At 37.7% G+C, this 19644-nt stretch overlaps 1 protein-coding gene across 1 annotated transcript; it reads right to left on the bottom strand.

The window, feature by feature from the left end:
• Window positions 1–1873: 1873 nt before the first annotated feature.
• On the bottom strand, window positions 1874–12734 carry LOC107040398 (protein artichoke). Its single transcript, XM_015260479.1, has 4 exons — window positions 12443–12734; window positions 8179–11253; window positions 7686–8023; window positions 1874–5229 (listed from the first exon to the last, which is right to left on the bottom strand). Exons 1-4 carry the CDS (start codon window positions 12732–12734, stop codon window positions 4654–4656), a joined length of 4281 nt encoding a protein of 1426 aa, XP_015115965.1. The 3' UTR covers window positions 1874–4653.
• Window positions 12735–19644: the final 6910 nt, after the last annotated feature.

The following is a 19644-nucleotide window of genomic DNA, read 5'->3' as shown; positions in this document are numbered from 1 at the left end:
GAATTAGTTTGAGCACACTCAAATACTTATTCCCTCCCACTCCGATACTCGGTTGTGCTCTTCATCTTGATTAAACCCCGTTTCCTTCAGAATTTGTTCTTTATTATTATTTTACGCAAGATTTATTATGTGGTTTATCATAAAACGAGACTATTATTTTAAACAATAATTTTAAAAAATTCTATATATTTATTTCTTACCCTCATAAAAGTTAGAATCTATATAAAAAATCATCCACGATAAATTATCGTCAACTACTCAAATGAAAGATGTTAAAATGAGTAACTGATTACATTTGACTTCAGCATCATTTCATAACTGATTAACCCCTCACTAAATTGTCACTGACAAAAAAATGACCCGATTGATATTCAAAACTATCACATCAAAGCCTCGACTAATGAATCCCAATTAATCTCCACGAGTGCAGATATAATTATCACCTTCGTCACACCCAACGAATGCGATTTAACCCAGATAACACGTATTTTGGAGCAAAGTCAATGGCTGTTAACGAGTGGGTTAGTAATTCCACAGCTATTATGCAAATTCTGCTCACGTGTGCATGTACGTGATTGGGAGGCACTGATTGTTCAATTCTTCAAATATATCCATTGTAATCCGAAACCCCCGGTACATCATCCCAACTTAGTTTCGAATTCAATTAAGTCCCTGCAGAGAAACCCTTCGCATTTACGAGCGTAGGGGATGGGTGTATCGGTATCTGAGGATTGAAATTTCAATTATTCATTGTCTGCGGCAGATTGAATGGCTGCCTGGACAATTAATTGATAATTCATGAGTAAAAGTGTCCGGGAAATGCTCAATTCGTAGATGCACACGTACAGAAAAATTTTAAGAAAAATCTAGAGAATTCACTAGAAAAGTCTATTGATTTCTATCAATTTTGGCGGATTTTTCAATGAAAGGAGGGGAAGAATGAAGTGGGAAAAACTTAGGAAATCTATGTGGAGGAATTTATACAGGAAATATCTCAGTAGAAACAGTAGAGAAATACGAAATTCTGCTGATTTTTTTCTATTAAATAGTTCTTTGAGGAATGAAATTTCAGTTATTCATTGTCTGCAGCAGATTAAATGGCTGCATAGGCAATTAATAAAATAATCAATTGATAATTCATGGGTAAAAGTGTCGAGAAAATGCTCAATCCGTAGGAGCACACGTACGGAAAAATTTTAAGAATAATCTAGAAAATTCACTAGGAAATTCTATTGATTTCTATCAATTTTGACGGATTCTTTCAATGAATGGAGCGAAAGAATAAAGTGGAAAAAAATTTTAAAAAATTATGTCGAGGAATTTATATAGGAAATGTCTCAATAGAAAAATGCATGAATAAATTATGATAATTTATCTTCATAAAAGAGATAAAATAAAACAATACCTTCATATTTTAAAAAACAATTTCATTATTTATTACAGTGATGTATGCGCAGAGTACAATTGTGCAGAAAAATTATTTTCAATGTTCTCGGTTTTTTAGCTCCGGTGTCACATGATTCATTCGGGAATTCTTGACCTAATTCAAAAAGTTTTGAGATACTGTACATTTTTTATTTGTTGCATCGTTCAAATGGACAGAGTTAGATTTATTATTCTCAAAAGAATTAATGGATAGATTTATCAAATGGAAAAAAATACTGTTACATTTTCAGATGGATTGCAATGTCCTGGTCCATTGAGACAGATGTCAGTAGTGAAAAAAATACACGTACGAAATAATTCAATAGAAAAACCTAACGCTAGAAAATTCTGTTATTTTTTTATTGAAATTCGATTAGTTTTTCGTTAATTCTTCAAATGAATAGAAAATTTAATAGAAAAAAATAATCATATAATTTAATAGATAAAAATATTTCATAGAAAAAAATTGTACATTTTAATTTTTTAGAATAATTTATAGCATTAATGTATTTTTTCTTTCTATAAATTTCGTGACTTGAAATTGTACAAGTTTTTAAAATAGATTTTCTTCTTTAAAAAAAAACCAGCGAAACTATTGAAAATTGAGCTGACGAATTTCTAAGAAATAATCCGAACAAAATATCTTGAGCAATCAAATAATCCTCAATTATCAATAATGAATTAACAAAAAGATGTGAATCAAAGAATTTCAGCCACTGAATTATTGCGTACATGCAAGAGTAAGGAATGAATGGCACACAGTGTTTAGTAGTTAATTACTAATTACGCAACGAAGAGTAGAGCATCAGCAACATTTATTTCCGCCTTGAGTCCATAAATATCGAGATCCCACCGCAAAAGGTCTGGCCAACAGTAATCGAACATCAACATGTTATACTCAATGTCTCTTAATTCCTCCATTATAATATCATTCAACTCCGTTAATCAGTAATTAATTTATCGCCTCGGCCGTCATAAAAAATTTCTCATTTCTTAGTCATTATCACCACCGCTGAATTTTTAATATCACAAGTATACAATACAACACGCAGCTATCACATTGAGAATATCCCCCATCACTCATTCGATTCTGTGTATTCTCACAGTCTCTTTTAATTGATCTTCCCGGAAGTGGGTACGATCGTCAATTGTTTCGTTGATTCATAAATTTTATCTTGTTCCCGAGGCATACTTGCCAAATGGAGGGTAACGCTACCGTCGTCGTGTTTACGTTGAGAATAGGATGAACTGCTCAAATACGGAACATGGAGAAATATCAAGTGGGAACGTACGAAACAAGTAGGAAATTGTTTTTGTCACTGTCACTACTTTTTGCCAATAAATGAGCAATTTGCTTCCGAATGGAATTTTTGTGGCGATGTATTTTTAATTGAATTCAATGATTCATTCAGCCAACATTTCTCCAACGTTAGCAGCCAACATTACCTCAATGCTGGCAGACGAAAATTACTCCAACATCGGTAGCCGAGATAGCCCCAACATTGGTAGCCAACATTATCCCAACGTTAAGAGCCTGCATTGTCCCAATGTTGACAGCCACCATTGCCTCAACGTTGGCAGCTAAAATTAGCCAGAATTTGTAGCCAATATTGCCCGAACGTTAAATTTTTTTACCTTTCTCTGAATATTGGTTTCAAAATAAATTTTTTCAACAACAAACTCGGTCAAGATGGAATTGGGAAGAGTATTTTAGATCACAATGGGATTTATATAAGCAATCATTTTTCAGTTATCGTCGAAAAAAATCGATCACATACATACACCTACACAAATACATACGCACATTCGGACATGGTCGAAAAGTAGCATATTCGAGCTCCTGAAGCCAAAATTAGTTATCCTGACACACAAAAAAATTGGAATTTCGAATTTAACGTATACAATGCTTCAATTCAGAAGCAAAAACTTCATTAAAAAGTTTAGTGAATTTCTCAGAAAATTCGATTAAACTTCTATTGAAAATTGTGTAATTTTTTTCGCCGATTCTATTGAAGAATTGCAGCAGCGCGTCGTTTTTTTTCATCGCCATTGAACATCTTAGCGGTCGCAATTATTTCAGTTCAGAAAATTCTGATAATACTTTGTTTATATTTCGCTCAAGATTTGGAAGACGCTGCATAAACAGATAGATATTTTGGCTCTGCTTTCAACAACGAAACATTTGGCTCAAGAGGCTGATGATTCGCGCGGCGGCCATGCCATTTCAAGATGAGCATCTCTTAGAACAGCGCCAAAAACACAGAGATTTTGTTATAGAATTCGAGTGGAAATCCAATAGAATGTTCATAGACTTCCAATAGAAATCAAATAGAACTTCTTAAGGAAAGCGCTATGTTTTTCTATTCACTTTTTTATACGTGAAACTGTAATACAGTCCAGTCTCCGTATAAGATACTCGATAAAGGGGCTAGAATTGAGTGGGAATGGAGTTGAAATATCGCAGAAATTACTGAAAATATATGCATCTGTGATCTAGAACTTAATTGCACATCAATTGAATTTCAAAACGAATGGGCACTCGTTAAATTCCATTAAAAAAATTGAACGCATCGGTCATAAAACTTGGTAAAATATCTATTTTTTACACGTATTGCACCATGTGTTTTACGTCCATTTTTTAATGAATAGATAGACAAAACAAAACTAAATTCCACCCAATTTTTATGAAAACCAAAATTCCAATGAAAGTCTTAATTTTGCCTCGCAGGCCCCTCTTAACAAACTAACTTATTCGTGTTTTACATCAGGAATCGTACTCAAATGATCATGAAAAATGGAAATCATCTAGTATCTTGTATGAAGAATATCAAATCAAAATATTTTCCCATCTAAGCGCAAGTAATATAGGGAATACGTTATTTTCAGAATTTTATTCCCCTGTGGTCCCTGCGGTATCTTGTACGAAGATTGGGCTGTATCTCGAAATTATTGTACACGTCAAAGAATACTTTTTCCACGAGCATCGAACCCTATTTTTCACCACAATGTGTGGAAAGTGGGAATTTGCGTACGAAGCGTACGTAAAATGTCACTTTACGCGCAAGTGTTTAACGACATCGTTCGGTACAGAAACCGTGTATCATCTGAAATGTTCCATAGATGAGCAGTTCTCCCGCTTAAATCGCGATCCTGTCAGATTAAATTTTCTCAAATCACGAATTACACATTAGTAATAGCCGTGTCATCTGCAGGACCGCTTGCTTGACGCTATACACTCAACGTGGTCTGTCCCACATTATCAACATGCCCAGACGTATACTCCATGTCTTGATTATTATTAACGCGGTTATTATGACCGGCGTCGCCACTCTGTATGCTAAAGTGACGGTAGGAAATGTACTCGGGTGGCACAGTCTGCTGATCCCTCTTCACCGCCTCCCTCTGTTTCTTGACCTTAAGATAGCCAAGAACGGAGACGAGGAGTATAAAGACGACAAAGCCCATGCAGCACCCCACAATTAAGCCTAATCTACGAGTTAAAACTGTTTTAGCACCACTAGAATCACTCATCGCTGCACCATCACCACTGACCAGTATGACCCGGGGTTTTTCGGGGGTTTTTACCTTTGTACATAGACTTGTCGAGGAATCCATCATTTCTGGGAGTGACGAGGGGTCGAGGAGATCGTTTTTGCTCGAGTTGAATTGTCCTAGGGGGGTTTTACCGTCGGCCTGCGGTAACCAGTTACCAAGGCCCAGGACGCAGACTAAGTACTCGGTGTTGGAAGACAATTTTTCTAATTTCACGGAGCGAGACGTTGGTTCCAGGATCATTGCGTGGATCTGTAATGATAAATTAGGGGAATTGAATTCGATTATTAGTGATTCAGGTGATCGAAGAGATTTGAAATCTGGTTGAAGCTACACGAAATCATTGACTTTAATAGAAACCACTTTAGAAATCATTTTAGAGGTCAATCATCATCAGTCAAATAGGAGAGATTTATTTATAAACAACAAATGTTTAAAAGAATAATCATTCTGTGAAAAATGCAATTTTCATGATTGCAAATGGTTGAATCAATAGTCTGTACCAAACTCTAAGATACTTGGATATCTTCACGTCCACGGATGTTTCCAGAATAATTTACGACCCCATCTCCCTTCATCACAAGAGTACACAATTATTATTGCACCGAAAACATCCCAAGAAGATGATAAAAGTTAAATGGCAATATCCCGAGAAGGCTGAGAATTAATTCAAGTTGATAAGCTGTACAAACTGGTAAATTTATCAAACATACACAATTCAGAGTACCAACTTTAATACGTGTTTGAAACTACAGGGAGCTTACTTCTCCAAAGTATCTTCCTAATTCCCGGTTTCATAACTAAATGGTAGCTCCTGCTAATACCATTTTAATTCGCTTATTCATTAAAACGGCAGTAAGAGCCCTATGCATATTTGAAAAACTAATCTGGTTTAGGAGATAGTTAAACGGACGGATTATATGAGAATCAACTGCGTGCCGATGGTACTTTGAATAAATTTTATAATCAATTCTCTAGTGGAGCGGTGAAACGAGTATTGATTTTTAATTTGAGAATAGTTTGGAACAGCATATTTTTGCGATTTTTTGTCACATTTTTCTTCTTTTTTCAGTTATTTCATTTTTGCGATCTATAGTTTTTTAAATACCATTTTTTTATATAAAAATTAATATGTAAGTATGAAAAAATGTTATATAATTATTTGTAGAATAAAATATCTTCATTTTATTCATTTTTACTTTCAATAACTAATTTAAATGGGCATATTTCTCCATTTTCATTCCGTGGAACATCATGATCCTAAAAATGAAAATAACGATGAAGAAAATCAAACCGATCGAATGAAGTGGAATTCAATGCCAAGTGGATTCATGCTGCAATCCTTTGAACTTTGGTAGACTCTCGCTAGTTGGACGCTCGTTAGTTGCTCTTTTTTCCCTAAGCCCCTTCGGGGGCGTCCATAAATCACGTGATCCAATTTTGGCGCATTTCTGACCCCCTCCCCCCCTGGTGATCAATCGTGACATTTCGTTGACCCCCTCCCGGCATGTTATCACGTGTGTTTTTTTTCAAAGCTCAGTATAAAAAATGATCGCATTTGAAAAAACAAAAATTTTTTTTTGTTAAAAAGACAACTCTTTTATACACGTCTAATGAATGAAAAATAATTTTATTCCAAAAACAAATCGTTAAAGTATATGAGTCATAGTTTCATCTCTTAAGTATATTAATTTCAATAGTATAATGTTTCGATATTTGATATCGATCACTCTGCAAATAGTTCCTCTTTGGAAATAGCCTTTCCAATCGTGTCTCTTTGGGAAAAGTCTTCTCCATATTAGCACGTTTCGTACAGAAGAGACTCTGAATTCATGAGTCGTCATCAATCCAAGGATTGTTAAAATATTGTTCAACACTAACAAACACTCTACTGTCAGGGTTCAACAATCCGTTATTGTCCAGTTGAATTATATCTTCGTTTTGTTTATCAGCCAACGCATCAAATGTATTTACCGAATAATTTCTTGGGTATTTGAACAATAAAATGCACGTGATATCCCCCAAGATCCCCCCTACCCCCTTTGTGATTATCCGCGATACCTGCTCACCCCCCCCCCCCCCCCCCCCTAAAAAGTGTCACGTGATTAACGGACGCCCCATTCTCGGACGCTCGAGTGCTGGCCCCCACTCTCGGCCGCCTTATCGCTTTCATTTATTCTCCATACGTAAACACAAAGATGCAAATAATTTGATTCGAAAATCAAACTAATCATTCCCTCTCATTTTTCTGAGAACATGAGTCGGCATTGGTTGAGGAGCGTGGGCCGGTGGAACGTTGCGAATTTCTTGGAAATGGTATGCCTACAGCCCTTTTGATGAGCAACTAGCGAGAGTCAACTGTACAATAAAATGTAAAAACAATATCGTATAAACTTTCAATTCCTTCTCGACATCCGATTAGAACTCTCATTATTTCCAAAAATTAATCACGTTTAACAACAATATGAACAATGAATGAATATTAGTCATCTGTGATGATAACTTAGCTTAACTTGACACTCATTTCACATTTCATCATTTATTATTTCCTAAATTGTGTAGTACAGCTAGTTATAATTTTGGAGTAATTTCGGAATGATTTCATGCCAGAGTGGCGCCGTGATTTCGGCAGTGAGTAGCCTCTCGTTATGAACATTATCTATGAAAAACATGGGGACAATCATAAGAAAAACTCAATGAATCCTCACCTCATCAACTTTACCAACATCACGATAAGCGACCTGATATCCATGCACCCCACTGTGATTTCGACTCTGCCACAGCACAACAGCCGTAGAATCCCTCACATCCTGCACCATAATGTTGATCACCAAAGGCTCGGAGCAGAAAGCATGTGGATCAAGGTCGAGAAACACAAGGCCGCGCAGTTCAGTCGGCTGTTCACACTTCAGCAATCCATCCTCACCATCGCTCACCCCCATCCCATCCTCTTTATCACGCTCTCTGCTCCCTCTGATGAGTTTCTGGTGATCGCGCAGCCACTCCCACAGCTCCTGTGCCTCGCAACCGCAGCGCAATGGATTCTCTGTTAACAATAGTACCCCGAAATGTTTAAACTTTGAGCGAATTAAGGATGAAGTCACTAAAGTGGAAACAGGAGAATGGAACTTTGAAATTGTCTCCGGTTCCATTATTACACCAGATTAAAGTAAACACCAGTAATATCGCATATTCACTTACCCTCAACACGTAGACTCCTTATCTGTGTCTCAAGGGGTTGAAATGCATTCAGAGGTAAATTCTCTAGTGAATTTCCACTCACGTCTAACACACGTAATTTCTTCAGGCTCTTGAATGTACCTGTCGATACTGTCGATATCCAATTTCCATATAAATATAATTCCACCAAATTATCGAGATGATTGAATGTATTTTCCCCTATCGATTGAATTTGATTATACGACAGGTCGAGTACTCGAAGTCCCTTTAAGTCCTCCGAGAAATCCTCGAGCGTCTTGAGATGATTACGTGTCAAATTCAAAAGTTTCAAGTGCTCGAGACCCTTGAGCCTCTCCTGGGGCAACAGCTCCAGGTCATTTGCACTCAAATCCAGGGTCAATAGTTTCGGGCAACTTTGAAATGCACTGGGTGACACTCGTGATATCAAATTGTTAGTCACAAAGAGGTGCAGAAGCGATGGAAACGCCTCGAAATCTTGACCCGTGATCATTGTCAAATTGGTTCTTGATATATGGATCTCCTCGAGTGATGGATACTTCCACTCCAAGCTGAACTCGTGTATTCTGGTGAGGGGATTCCCCGTAATATTGAGCCAACCGAGATTCGGCATATTTCGCGCTGACAGAGCAACAGCTGGTAGCTGACGAAATTTATTACCTGATATGTCAACTTTACGTAGTTGGTTGGCATTGATGAAGAAATTGGCTGGCAAGGCAGTGAGATGATTGTGGCTGAGATCGATGGATATTAATCTCGAGAAATTGGCATCGGAGAAACCTGACACTGACATTATGTAGTTGCTGCTTAGATCCAGCTCACGCAAGTTTCTTAATCCGTTTAGTCTGGATGCGTCGATATGCAGGATTACGTTGTTCGATAGCGATAGAAATTCTATTGTCGTGGAGTTTATAAAGACTTCGTACGGCATTTCCTGGAAACTATTGCCGTCTAACTTGACTTCGCGGAGGGAGTCGAGACCGGAGAAGAGTGAGCCAGGTAGTGAATGAAGTTGATTGTTACTTAGTAGAATTTTCCCGAGATGCTTATTATTGGAGAATGTGTCGAACGGTAGTCGATGGATTTGCGAACGCTCGACGGATAGCTGTTGGAGCGATGACAACCCATTGAGTGACTCCCCATCGATCTCACTGAAGTCGTTATTCGATATCTTAAGTATCCGCAAGCCTGGAATGTCCAGATGATCCAGAGATAGAGCTGTCAGATGATTGTCCTCCAAATTCAGCTCGTAGAGATTGGTGAGCCCTTTGAACGCACCTGCTTCAATGACACTGATCGTAGAATTCTTGAGGTTCAATGTTCTGATAGATAAGCTCTCCTGAAACATCGTGCTGTGCAAGACAGTCAGATAATTATTAGCGAGATTCAGAATTCGCAGGCGTTTCAGGGCTGTCAAAGCATACGGATCGATCTTTCTCAACGTGTTGTCCTGCAGGTACAACTCCTCCAGGTCATGCAGCTCCGAGAATGTATTACCGGTCACGTGGCTCAACCGGTTCATACTGAGTTCCAGGAATTTTAACGCCTGCATAGGCTGAAATGCTGTGTCTTCAATTCTTGAGATTGAGTTGTTGGTCAAATACAGTCGTTCGACGACCACAAGGTCCCGGAATAGGGGAGCCTGGAGACGTGTCATTCTGTTGTGGCCCAGCCACATGATCCGCACGGATGTTTGTCCTCGCAATGAGTCATTGTGCAGGACTCCAAGACCGTTGCTGTCTAGTTGGATCGATACAAGTGAACCAGCGGAATCAGCGGAGATTTGGAACACATCGCCGAGTACAGCTAACAAGTTTCCTTGGAGATTGATGTGTTGAAGGTTGTGAAGGGACTTCAATGCACCTGTTTCCATATCGGTGATCACATTATTCTGGAGATGCAGCTCGAGGAGAGTTGGCAGAGGTGCGAACACTCCACGTCGAACCTCAGTAATCTGATTATCTTGAAGCCGTAGTTCTCTAAGCAGCTTTGACTTGGCGAAAGTACCGACTTCCAAGTCACGTATTTTGTTGCCGTCGAGCGACAGTGTTGATAAGTTATCGCAGTAATCGAGGAAGCCCCGAGGGATTTTTTCGATGAAGTTGTCACTCAGGTGGAGCTGTGCCAATTGGCCGAGGGTCGCCAGTCCTCTCGAATCGATCCGTCTGATGGCGTTATGCTGGAGATAGAGGACGGAGAGACTCACGGACTCTGAGAAGGCATCCGCGGGGATCTCCAGGATGTTGTTATCGGCGAGGAAGAGTTCTTTGAGTTCTGGCAGTCGAGCGAAGATTCCTCGGATGTAGTGAAGGTGATTGTGGCTTAGGTCAATGGACTTCAGTTTGGGATTGGCACGAAAGGTTGCTACGTCCAGGAAGATGATCTTGTTGTGGCTGAGGTCGATGGATTCGAGATGGCTCAGTGATATAAATGCGTCTTTATCGACCGAGTTGGCAGAGCTGTGAGACAGTGAGAGGGTACGAAGTACTGGACAGCAGCGGAAGCAGTTCAAGGGAATGACTTCGAAATTATTGCTACTCAAGTCGAGATAGTTTACGGTATCCAAGCGAGAGTAGCCATCCTCAGGTAAGTGAGATACGTCGTTCCAGGCTAGTCTGAGAGATAATAGATTCTCAAGTCTCCGCAACGATGTCATCGGGAAAATCCTGATTTTGTTTTCCGATAGGTCCAAGTCAGTGAGACTCGTCTCCAGCCCCGCGAAAGCGTCCTCCGATATTTTGCCGATCTCATTTCCCTTCAGGTTCAATTTTATCAGGGATAAGCCAAAGAAACTGTTCCTCGGAAGTTCGCGAATTTGATTCGCTTCGAGGTCGAGGCTAGTCAGACCAGTCAGAGGGGTCAATGCCTTCTGTGGAACAGTCTGCAGTTGGCTGGAGACTATACCCAGGGATTGGAGGGTTGTTCCCAAGCGATCGAACGCGTCTTCATCAATCTCTCGTAATCCGGAGTGTGATATTTGGAGATGTTTTATCTGGGAACCAAGGGGGAATATCGTTGCCTTGAGCTCCTCCACTTTTCGGTCCAGCTCGTAGACACTCAGTGATTGAACGATTACTTCTGAAAGTAAAAAATCGGTTCAGTGGGTGACTGCGGGTTTTCAGTAATGGAATGCCGATTTTCTTCAGATAATGAAGTCTATTTAACTCATTAATTAACTAATTATTATTCAATTAAGGGCTTTGTATACTGTTTAGGGGTATAACTGGAATCTGCTACCTATCCAGGTAATGGGATGATACGAGCATCGGAGTCTTATGTGGTATAGTAAACAGAGGGTATGCCCTTTTGAGCATAAGCGTGATTACAGTCCAAAAGATAAGTTGGGTGATAATCCTCAGGGATTAGATTAGTGCATCATGGGTAATAATTAGAGGTTTGGTTACTACTTCGTTAATTGTTTCATATAGAGACATTGAGAGTGAAAAATTAGTGTCTGAACTTAAGACATTAAGACATGCTTTCTGGACATTCCAGGTGTCTTACTCGAGAATATTTGTTTCGAACTTATGATGTCTCATTTGTCTTTCCAAATACTTCATTCATATTTTCTTAATGATCGATCGTGGTGTATGAAAAGATCCAATCGTTTCAATTGAATATATTAAATCAATTGGAAGAAAGTGCAGCAGTTACGGATCATGTCTTATGATTCTATGTCTTAATGGCGTTAATGTTTTGTCGTGACTAGTGACTGAATAGTCTTCGAATGTCTTCAATTGAGGCAAAAGTGTTTTAAATGGGATAAATTGATTTTAAAAATCAAGACCCCTTTCGGGCACAAGCGTGATTACAGTCCATAAGATAAGTTGAGTGATAATCGTCAGGGATTAGATTAGTGCATTATGGGTAACAATTAGAGGTTTGGTTACTACTTCGTTAATTGTTTCATATAGAGATATTGAGAGTGAAACATTAGTGTCTGAACTTAAGACATTAAAATATGCTTTCTGCACATTTTAGGTGTCTTACTCAAGAATCTTTTGTTTCGAACTTGTGATGTCTCATTTGTCTTTCCAAATACTTCATTCATATTTTTTTAATGGTCGATCGTGCTGTATGAAAAGATCCAATCGTTTGAATTGAATTTATTAAATAAATTGGAAGAAAGTGGAGCAGTTACGGAACACGTCTTATGATTCCATATCTTAATGGGGTTAATGTCTTGTTTTGACTAATGACTTAATAGTCTTCGAATGTCTTCAATTGAGGCAAAAGTGTCTTAAATCGGACAATTTGATCTTAAAACCTTTCGACTTGGCAGAACCGATCACATTAGCGAGTGCGGTCTTCAGTGAGTCCTCAGTGGCCCCAGGACACTCCAAAAACAGACCGTCCTCGAAATTATAGCACGGACACCCCGGCATTTTTTCCGATGCCGGACACTCCCCTCCACTACCCTCTTGCATCGTCATCCATACGGCTATTAGCACCGAATAGATGATGCGACAACTGATTGTAAATCGCTGACAGTGAGGACGACTCCATCCAGCCGAATCGCACCCCTTTCGCCTGGTTCGCAGCCAACTTTTCCGCGTCATCGTACTTGAAATGCACGCGACTGGGGCATTCTGTGGCTATCCTGCTCTCCTCAGCTGTATCTGGAACAAACGGAGCGAACAAATCTCATTAACAAACAGGGCAGAGGGATTAGGACTCGGCGAGCAACAGGGAAATTTCCTGCTGTAGGATTTTCCGTCTTTGTTCGGACACCGCAGGATGGTAAGAGAGTAAAGACGAGTTTGCAATGTTCACCAATCCTCTCTGTATCGTATTTATACTGGCGAGGGAGCTCGGAGCTTTATGGTGAGTGCTTCCAAATCCCTATTGGCCTCATTCTCAGCCGTTGCCCTTGTATTTTGAGGTGGAAGTAGGGGAGGGAGCTCTTCAACATCTGATTTAATTATATCATTCGGTAATTTAATCAGTGACTCTGGTATTTGTTGCATTCTAGGATTCATCAGTATTTTGGTACACTGACAACGATGCCTTGTTTTCTGTCAGATTCAATATTTCTTTTTTTAATTCATTGTTTATCATCATTCTCATTGCGGAAAGCAATACGAGTGATGAGAATCATACAATATTTCTCAATTTATATTTGGAGTATTTTGTAGTGTTCACAAATATCTCAATGAGTACAAGTAAATTGATAATTATTTTTATATTAAACTCTCTATTTTTTTGAGGGATATTAAATCAGTAGCGAAGTGGTAAAACGGTTTAAGTCATTTTTACTATTGGCCAGCTTTCAATGAGCAGCCCTTCGCGCTCGGGATTTTTAAACTTACAAAACTTGACACTCTTGTTTGTTTGCAACGAAGCTATCGGGAAATACCCGATCATTTTGAAGCTCTCGGGGTATTACTACTGAATATCTTGGAATGTAAGGGAGATAGCAAACTTTTTTTATGACTTTTTTTACAGAGCCGATTGAGACCTACAACAAATATAATTAGAAAAATTTCGCTATCTCTCTTAGATTCAGGAATATTCCTCAGAAACTCAACTGGGAAATAAGTCGACTTACACCGTTTTACCATTTCGCTACTGAAATTAAAAAATGAATGTATTTGAAGTGTGCGAATTATTCTTTACATGAGAACATCCTCGCTTAGCTGCTATGGCTCATGATTTATTGTCTATCACAGCATCTAGTGTACCAGTGGAAGGATTATTTTCGAGAGCGGGTTTAGTTGTACGCAAACTACGGAGTCGACTAGAGGATAAAAATGTCAGGGCGCTGGTATCCCTGAATTCTTGGTTTAAATGTGCTCTATCTCCTTTAATTAAGAAAAAACTGAGAACAAATTTGACAAAAACTGGACGTTTTATTCAAAAATATTACAGATTCTACATAAATAATCGTTTAAATATGTTTGTCAAGGGCCAGAACGGTCAACTCTCCAAGAACTTTTAAAGTTTATGAAGATAAAAATAAATATTTTTCGTTATTTCAAGGTATTTTAAGGTAATTAATTTATCTCTCCTCATAAATCTCACTCTCTCGTCCATTTTCTCTCGTCTCTCGATCAATTTCTCTCGTCTCGTCTCGTCTCTCGCTTGATAGTAAAAATCGATATCTCGTATCATATCGTTTCGTCTCTCGCGGCATCTCTTCGAATGTTACTTGAGAGATGGCGCAAGGTCATAGAAAACAATGGACAATATTTCCAAGATTAAGTTCGTTGTCCTGTATTTTTTTATATTAAATAAATTTACTGAAAAATCTGTAAAAATTAAGTCACACACCTAATACAAAAGATTCGTGGGCCTGTAGAGCCCGATAGAGCCCAATGCAGTGCTTGTTAAAATACATTTTAATCAAACTGAAGCAGAAGATGGAACGATAATATTTATATTTGAGTGTTAGATTTCGACCATCCGACAATGGCACGAAATTTACAATTTTTGATGGGGCTTCTGGTCGATGCATAACCCTCAAATGATTCAATGCCTGGATGATCGATGAATACGAAGCGTGCGAGTTTCACGAAGCTATTCTAGGGTCTACCTCCCACTGAACAACGAAATTGAATTTCCTCATGGGGTAACCGAACCTGCGGTGGACGAGCACTAAATCACTTGTGGTATTGCATGAGTGATGCAGGTTGTGTACCATTAATGGAGTTTATACCACTCATGATTGAATTTTAGGGGATTCATTTCGAGAGTTTTGGAAAATAATGGGTGGATAAACGCCAACTGCAGTGAATTTAAGTTCCGGGGATTTTTATCATTCATTGGGTATGTGGAAAAGAATGCTCTACTTCAGGAAAACTAACATGGAAAATCTACAGGGGATTCTGATTCTTATCTCTTGGATCGTTGCTATCAGGTGTCTCAAACATCTCGTTCTCAAGGAAAGCGGATATACTTTACATTTTGCCGAAGAATCCGATCTTGTTGAGATGTAGATTGTTCTAATGAGTCTCAGTTGGTTTTTTGTTTTGTAGCTTTTTTACTTTTCTAATCACCAGGATGTATTATTATAAATATTTTATATATAAATTAATAACAAGTGGGAAATTGCTCGTGTATTGCATATCGCATAGTTATTTTTGCTAGTAAATTAACCATATGCTTCCGAATGATTATTTTGCAAATCGTTTCCTTTTATCATGTATAATTTATTGTTTATTTCATTTTATTAAATTGAATGAGATTTTTTTAAAACTATTTTTGTCAGATTTTCAACTTGATTAAATGTTATCATCATTGTTGTTTTTATTATTCCTTTCTTCTATACAACCCATTGTCTTTGTTACGGTTCTATCTCTCCTCTCAGCCCTTTGATAAAATGTTAATCGAAAATTTCTTTTATACATGTTTGAAAGGATTTGAAACATCACAGAAAGCTCATTTTCAAGGAAATTCATAAAAAATTCGAAATTTTCACCAATCATTATAAAAATTAAATCAACCAATATAGTTATCGTAATCATCTTTCAACTTTGACTTAATGGAATTAAAACAAACATTTTAAGCTATCATTGAATTCATTTGAAGTATGACATTCAAAGATATCTCCGGAAGTCTGATTTTCAAAAAATACAAATTTTTTGCAAATTTTCACATAAATGAAAATAACAATAATTGCTATCGCCTTCATCTTAGAATTCGATCAAAACGACGTCCAAACAAATTTTTTAAGCCATCATTCAATCAAATCAGAACATTTTTTAGTTATCGTGGGACAACCGATTTTCAAAAAAATCCGAAAATTGAAAAAAATACTTGATGGATTAAATTTTAACTAATGGCGATCGATAGGGCCTAACAATACCTACATGAAAAAGATTCAATTCCATCCATTCATTAGTGAACAATGGAGGAAAACCTCTGTTACATACGTATACACATACACACACGTACGGACGAGGTCTAAAAATTGTATTTTCGAACTTTTTGAATTATACTGGGTCTATATAATACAAAAAATCCAAAAATTAAATTTGAACGATTACAAAGTTCCCACTCAGAAACATAAAACAATACACAAATAAAGAAATGAATGATCAAATAAATGAATAAACATATTTATTCACGTTTTCATGTTATCACATAACCAACCAGCTTGGATTTGAACTCGGAAGCTTTCTCATTTCAGTGAAGTGTCTAAACTATCACGCCAGGTCATGACTGTTCCTCTCTTTTCTCATCACTCTCTGTTCATGAATCCTTTGGTCTTCCCTGTGTTGCCACAGAGCCACCCATGCTAATGAGAATGCAAATGACGCACAAACCTGAGCTGGGTACGTGTAACCAACTACGCGAAAGGGTTCGTAAAAAGGAAAGTGACGCTGAGAGCCTTTGTAAACTTGTGGACGATGCAGCCACACTGCGACATTCTTCCCACTATTTCATTTTAAAATATTCAATTCGTCCTGCAGTTGATTCACCCCTTTTGATGCGTGCCGGAATGGTGGGGCGAATTTTATAAGTATTTCAGGGGTCAAAGGAGTATGGGGATTTCAACTCTAAATCGACTAGTTTTTACCTTTCTAACACGCAAAGTCATTCTCACGCAAGGGAACTGATTCATATTGACACGAACGTAATATCTGGATTATTTTTCTTTCGCTGGTTCCATCGGGTAGGTGTTTGGGAGAAAATAAGTTTACACTGGGTAATTTCATCTGGACGATTGTCATTTTGACAATTCCATTATTCTCTTCTGCAATTTCGTTGCACTGCTAGGTAGGGGAGCTGGCGCATGTACCCGAGTGGAAATTGCTTCAGGCCCACCTGAAGGCCGATCAGAACTTGATCAGGTTTTTGTAAGGTTCGACTGATCCGGTGATTCCTGATGAGAACCTGACCAAGTTCTGGTCCAGCAGATCGGATCCGAAACACTACAGGCGGGTTCAGATCAAGTTCTGATCAGGTAGGTACGATCTCACCCTGAGGTCGGCTGCCTGACCCCAATTTGATCAAATTCAGATTTGATGTCTTTGATCAGCATTTGAACGGGGTCAATTGAAGGGAAAATGATCAGATTCAGATCCGGTCCACCTGACATTAATTTTAATAAGTTTTTCGGATACTTTAATTAACTATTATTATACTATTCAAATTAAGTTTTATCAACAATTATCAATAATGATTTTCAATCTTTAAAAAGGATCATTATACTATAATTAAAATAAATTAAATTAAATTGATTTAATTTAATGAATTTAATTTAATTAATCAATTTGATTAACAGCCAGCCTTTCTCAAATGTACAGAAGGGAGGGATGATGATGCCGTAAATACGTATTAGAGGAGTATCAAACTTACACGCAAATGATCTTGAGAAAAAAATCACCAAATTTCTATTTATTTATTAGAGCTATTGTTATCATCATTATTATTATTCATTAATGAAATGAATAAAAATTTAATTGAACATATTTTATCTCTGAGAATACTGGAATAAGAAGAATAATCGTAAATTCAACGAATACCCCGATACAAATCATATAGGCAATGTACAATTTACTCAATAGTAATAGCGCGATAGCGTAGTGGTTATTCAGATACTAAACGATTGATAAAATCTAAAAAACCACAAATCAGAATTAACATATACATATATTAAATACTCAAATAACTAATACAAAATGTGCTCTTTTTTTTATACAATAAGTTATGTTCACTTTTATTTTTATTTCTTCTTCTCCCTTTTTTTTTGAGCGCACCTACCACATAAATAACAATATGCACTAATCCAGCGCAAAGGTTCAATTTACCACAAAAAACAATATTAAATTCTATACAATAAACCCATAAATTTATTAAATCCGAGTGTCACAAAGGGACCATTTGTTTAGATTACAACAGATACCTATCATTAAGTTTTTTTATATGTATACCTGTTTTTTTTCCTAAATGTAAATATTGTAAATAAATGTAAATACTCACTGTAAAAAATTAAATAAAACATGGTTAAACAAAAAAAAATAGCGTAGTGGTTAGGGCATAGGATTTGCAATCATAGGGTCCCCGGTTCGATCCCCAGCATCGGTAAAAAAATAATAAGCCTTTTTAGAGGTAATAACAGTAGAGATTCATCAAGGGAGACGGCCTACGGTGAAAGAATTGAATTACCTTTTGTTTTGAATTAATTATCATTGATAATTGTTGTTGATACTGACAGACAAGTCATCCGGTTTTCATACAGTTGACTTGATCAANTAGCGTAGTGGTTAGGGCATAGGATTTGCAATCATAGGGTCCCCGGTTCGATCCCCAGCATCGGTAAAAAAATAATAAGCCTTTTTAGAGGTAATAACAGTAGAGATTCATCAAGGGAGACGGCCTACGGTGAAAGAATTGAATTACCTTTTGTTTTGAATTAATTATCATTGATAATTGTTATTGATACTGACAGACAAGTCATCCGGTTTTCATACAGTTGACTTGATCAAGTTCGGATTCATTCGTCTTGATCAAATCTGGATTGGTCAGAAGCGTAATATGTCTGATCAGAACCGGATCCGTCAACTTGATCAATACCTGATCAGTGGTCAGGTCTAACCTGATCCAAACTTGATCAAGACCTGACCGGAATTTCCACTCGGGTACCACCCACCTAAGTGGTTACTCGAAGATGTGAAGGGGACAGATTTTTTATTAACATTAAACATATTTAATTGTGTAATTCAATTGCCATCGGTCAGTGAGCGATGGAATCGAACTTTGAGAGTAATACCGCCCGGCATCCGTCCAATACCGCCCACCTTGTTTTGATGACTTTTCTGAGGAGTGCAGATCAACTGTTATAATTTTGCCTATTTTCACCCTTCGTTTCTATTGTTTGGCTCCATTTTGAGAAAGATTTCCCGTGAATAATAATAAATTATCCTGAATTTACCCGATGTTCCAGTGGCCACCGACTATCCCGAATAATCGAGCTGTCACTCGACCGCCCTCTAGCTGCACAGTCTAGCAGCCCTGTAGAAACCCTGGGCGGTATTACCCACAAACTCTGAGCGGAACTACCCACAAACGCGGAGGCTGAGAAAATAGCCAATAATAACTGATGAAGATATTTTTCTGTTATCGAAAAGGTCGCAATGGATGTGGAAATGTATAACGGATATATATTTCGCACTCCATTCAATTATGGACCAACTGGAAATTTGAAAAATCTTAAATTCTGGAGTCCAAATATTTTAAGAATTTAGTAGGAAATGATTTTGATTTTTTTTAACGATTCTCCCACGGGAGAAAATTAAAAATTTCTGTTGAAATTGTTGTTATCAAATATTTGCATAATAAAGAAAAAAAAATTTTCTCAGCCAATCCTGTGAAATACGGGTGGTGATAGTACCCGCTGGGTGGTACAGGTAGCAGTTCCCTTGATTTTCGGCGCGCGAAAAAAAATATGGGGTGAGCCATCCAGTGCTCCAATGAATAAGAGTCGTATAGGAGGGAATTTTTTTTCCTCTGTTCAGCTGCATTGGA

Source organism: Diachasma alloeum, unplaced genomic scaffold (assembly GCF_001412515.2).
Source record: "Diachasma alloeum isolate Michigan unplaced genomic scaffold, Dall2.0 Dall_scaffold_00178, whole genome shotgun sequence".
Lineage (NCBI taxonomy): Eukaryota > Metazoa > Arthropoda > Insecta > Hymenoptera > Braconidae > Diachasma > Diachasma alloeum.
The sequence above is the reverse complement of the archived record's forward strand: the minus strand, read 5'-3'. Positions and strand labels throughout refer to the sequence as shown.

Excerpts from the sequence above, each read along its gene's own strand:
- LOC107040398 (XM_015260479.1), bottom strand. The coding sequence starts at position 12,734 with ATGACGCGGAAAAGTTGGCTGCGAACCAGGCGAAAGGGGTGCGATTCG. Across the intron at positions 11,254-12,442 it reads CGGTTCTGCCAAGTCGAAAG|AAGTAATCGTTCAATCACTG; the intron begins GTTTTAAGATCA and ends TTTTACTTTCAG. Across the intron at positions 5,230-7,685 it reads ATGTTGGTAAAGTTGATGAG|ATCCACGCAATGATCCTGGA; the intron begins GTGAGGATTCAT and ends TTATCATTACAG.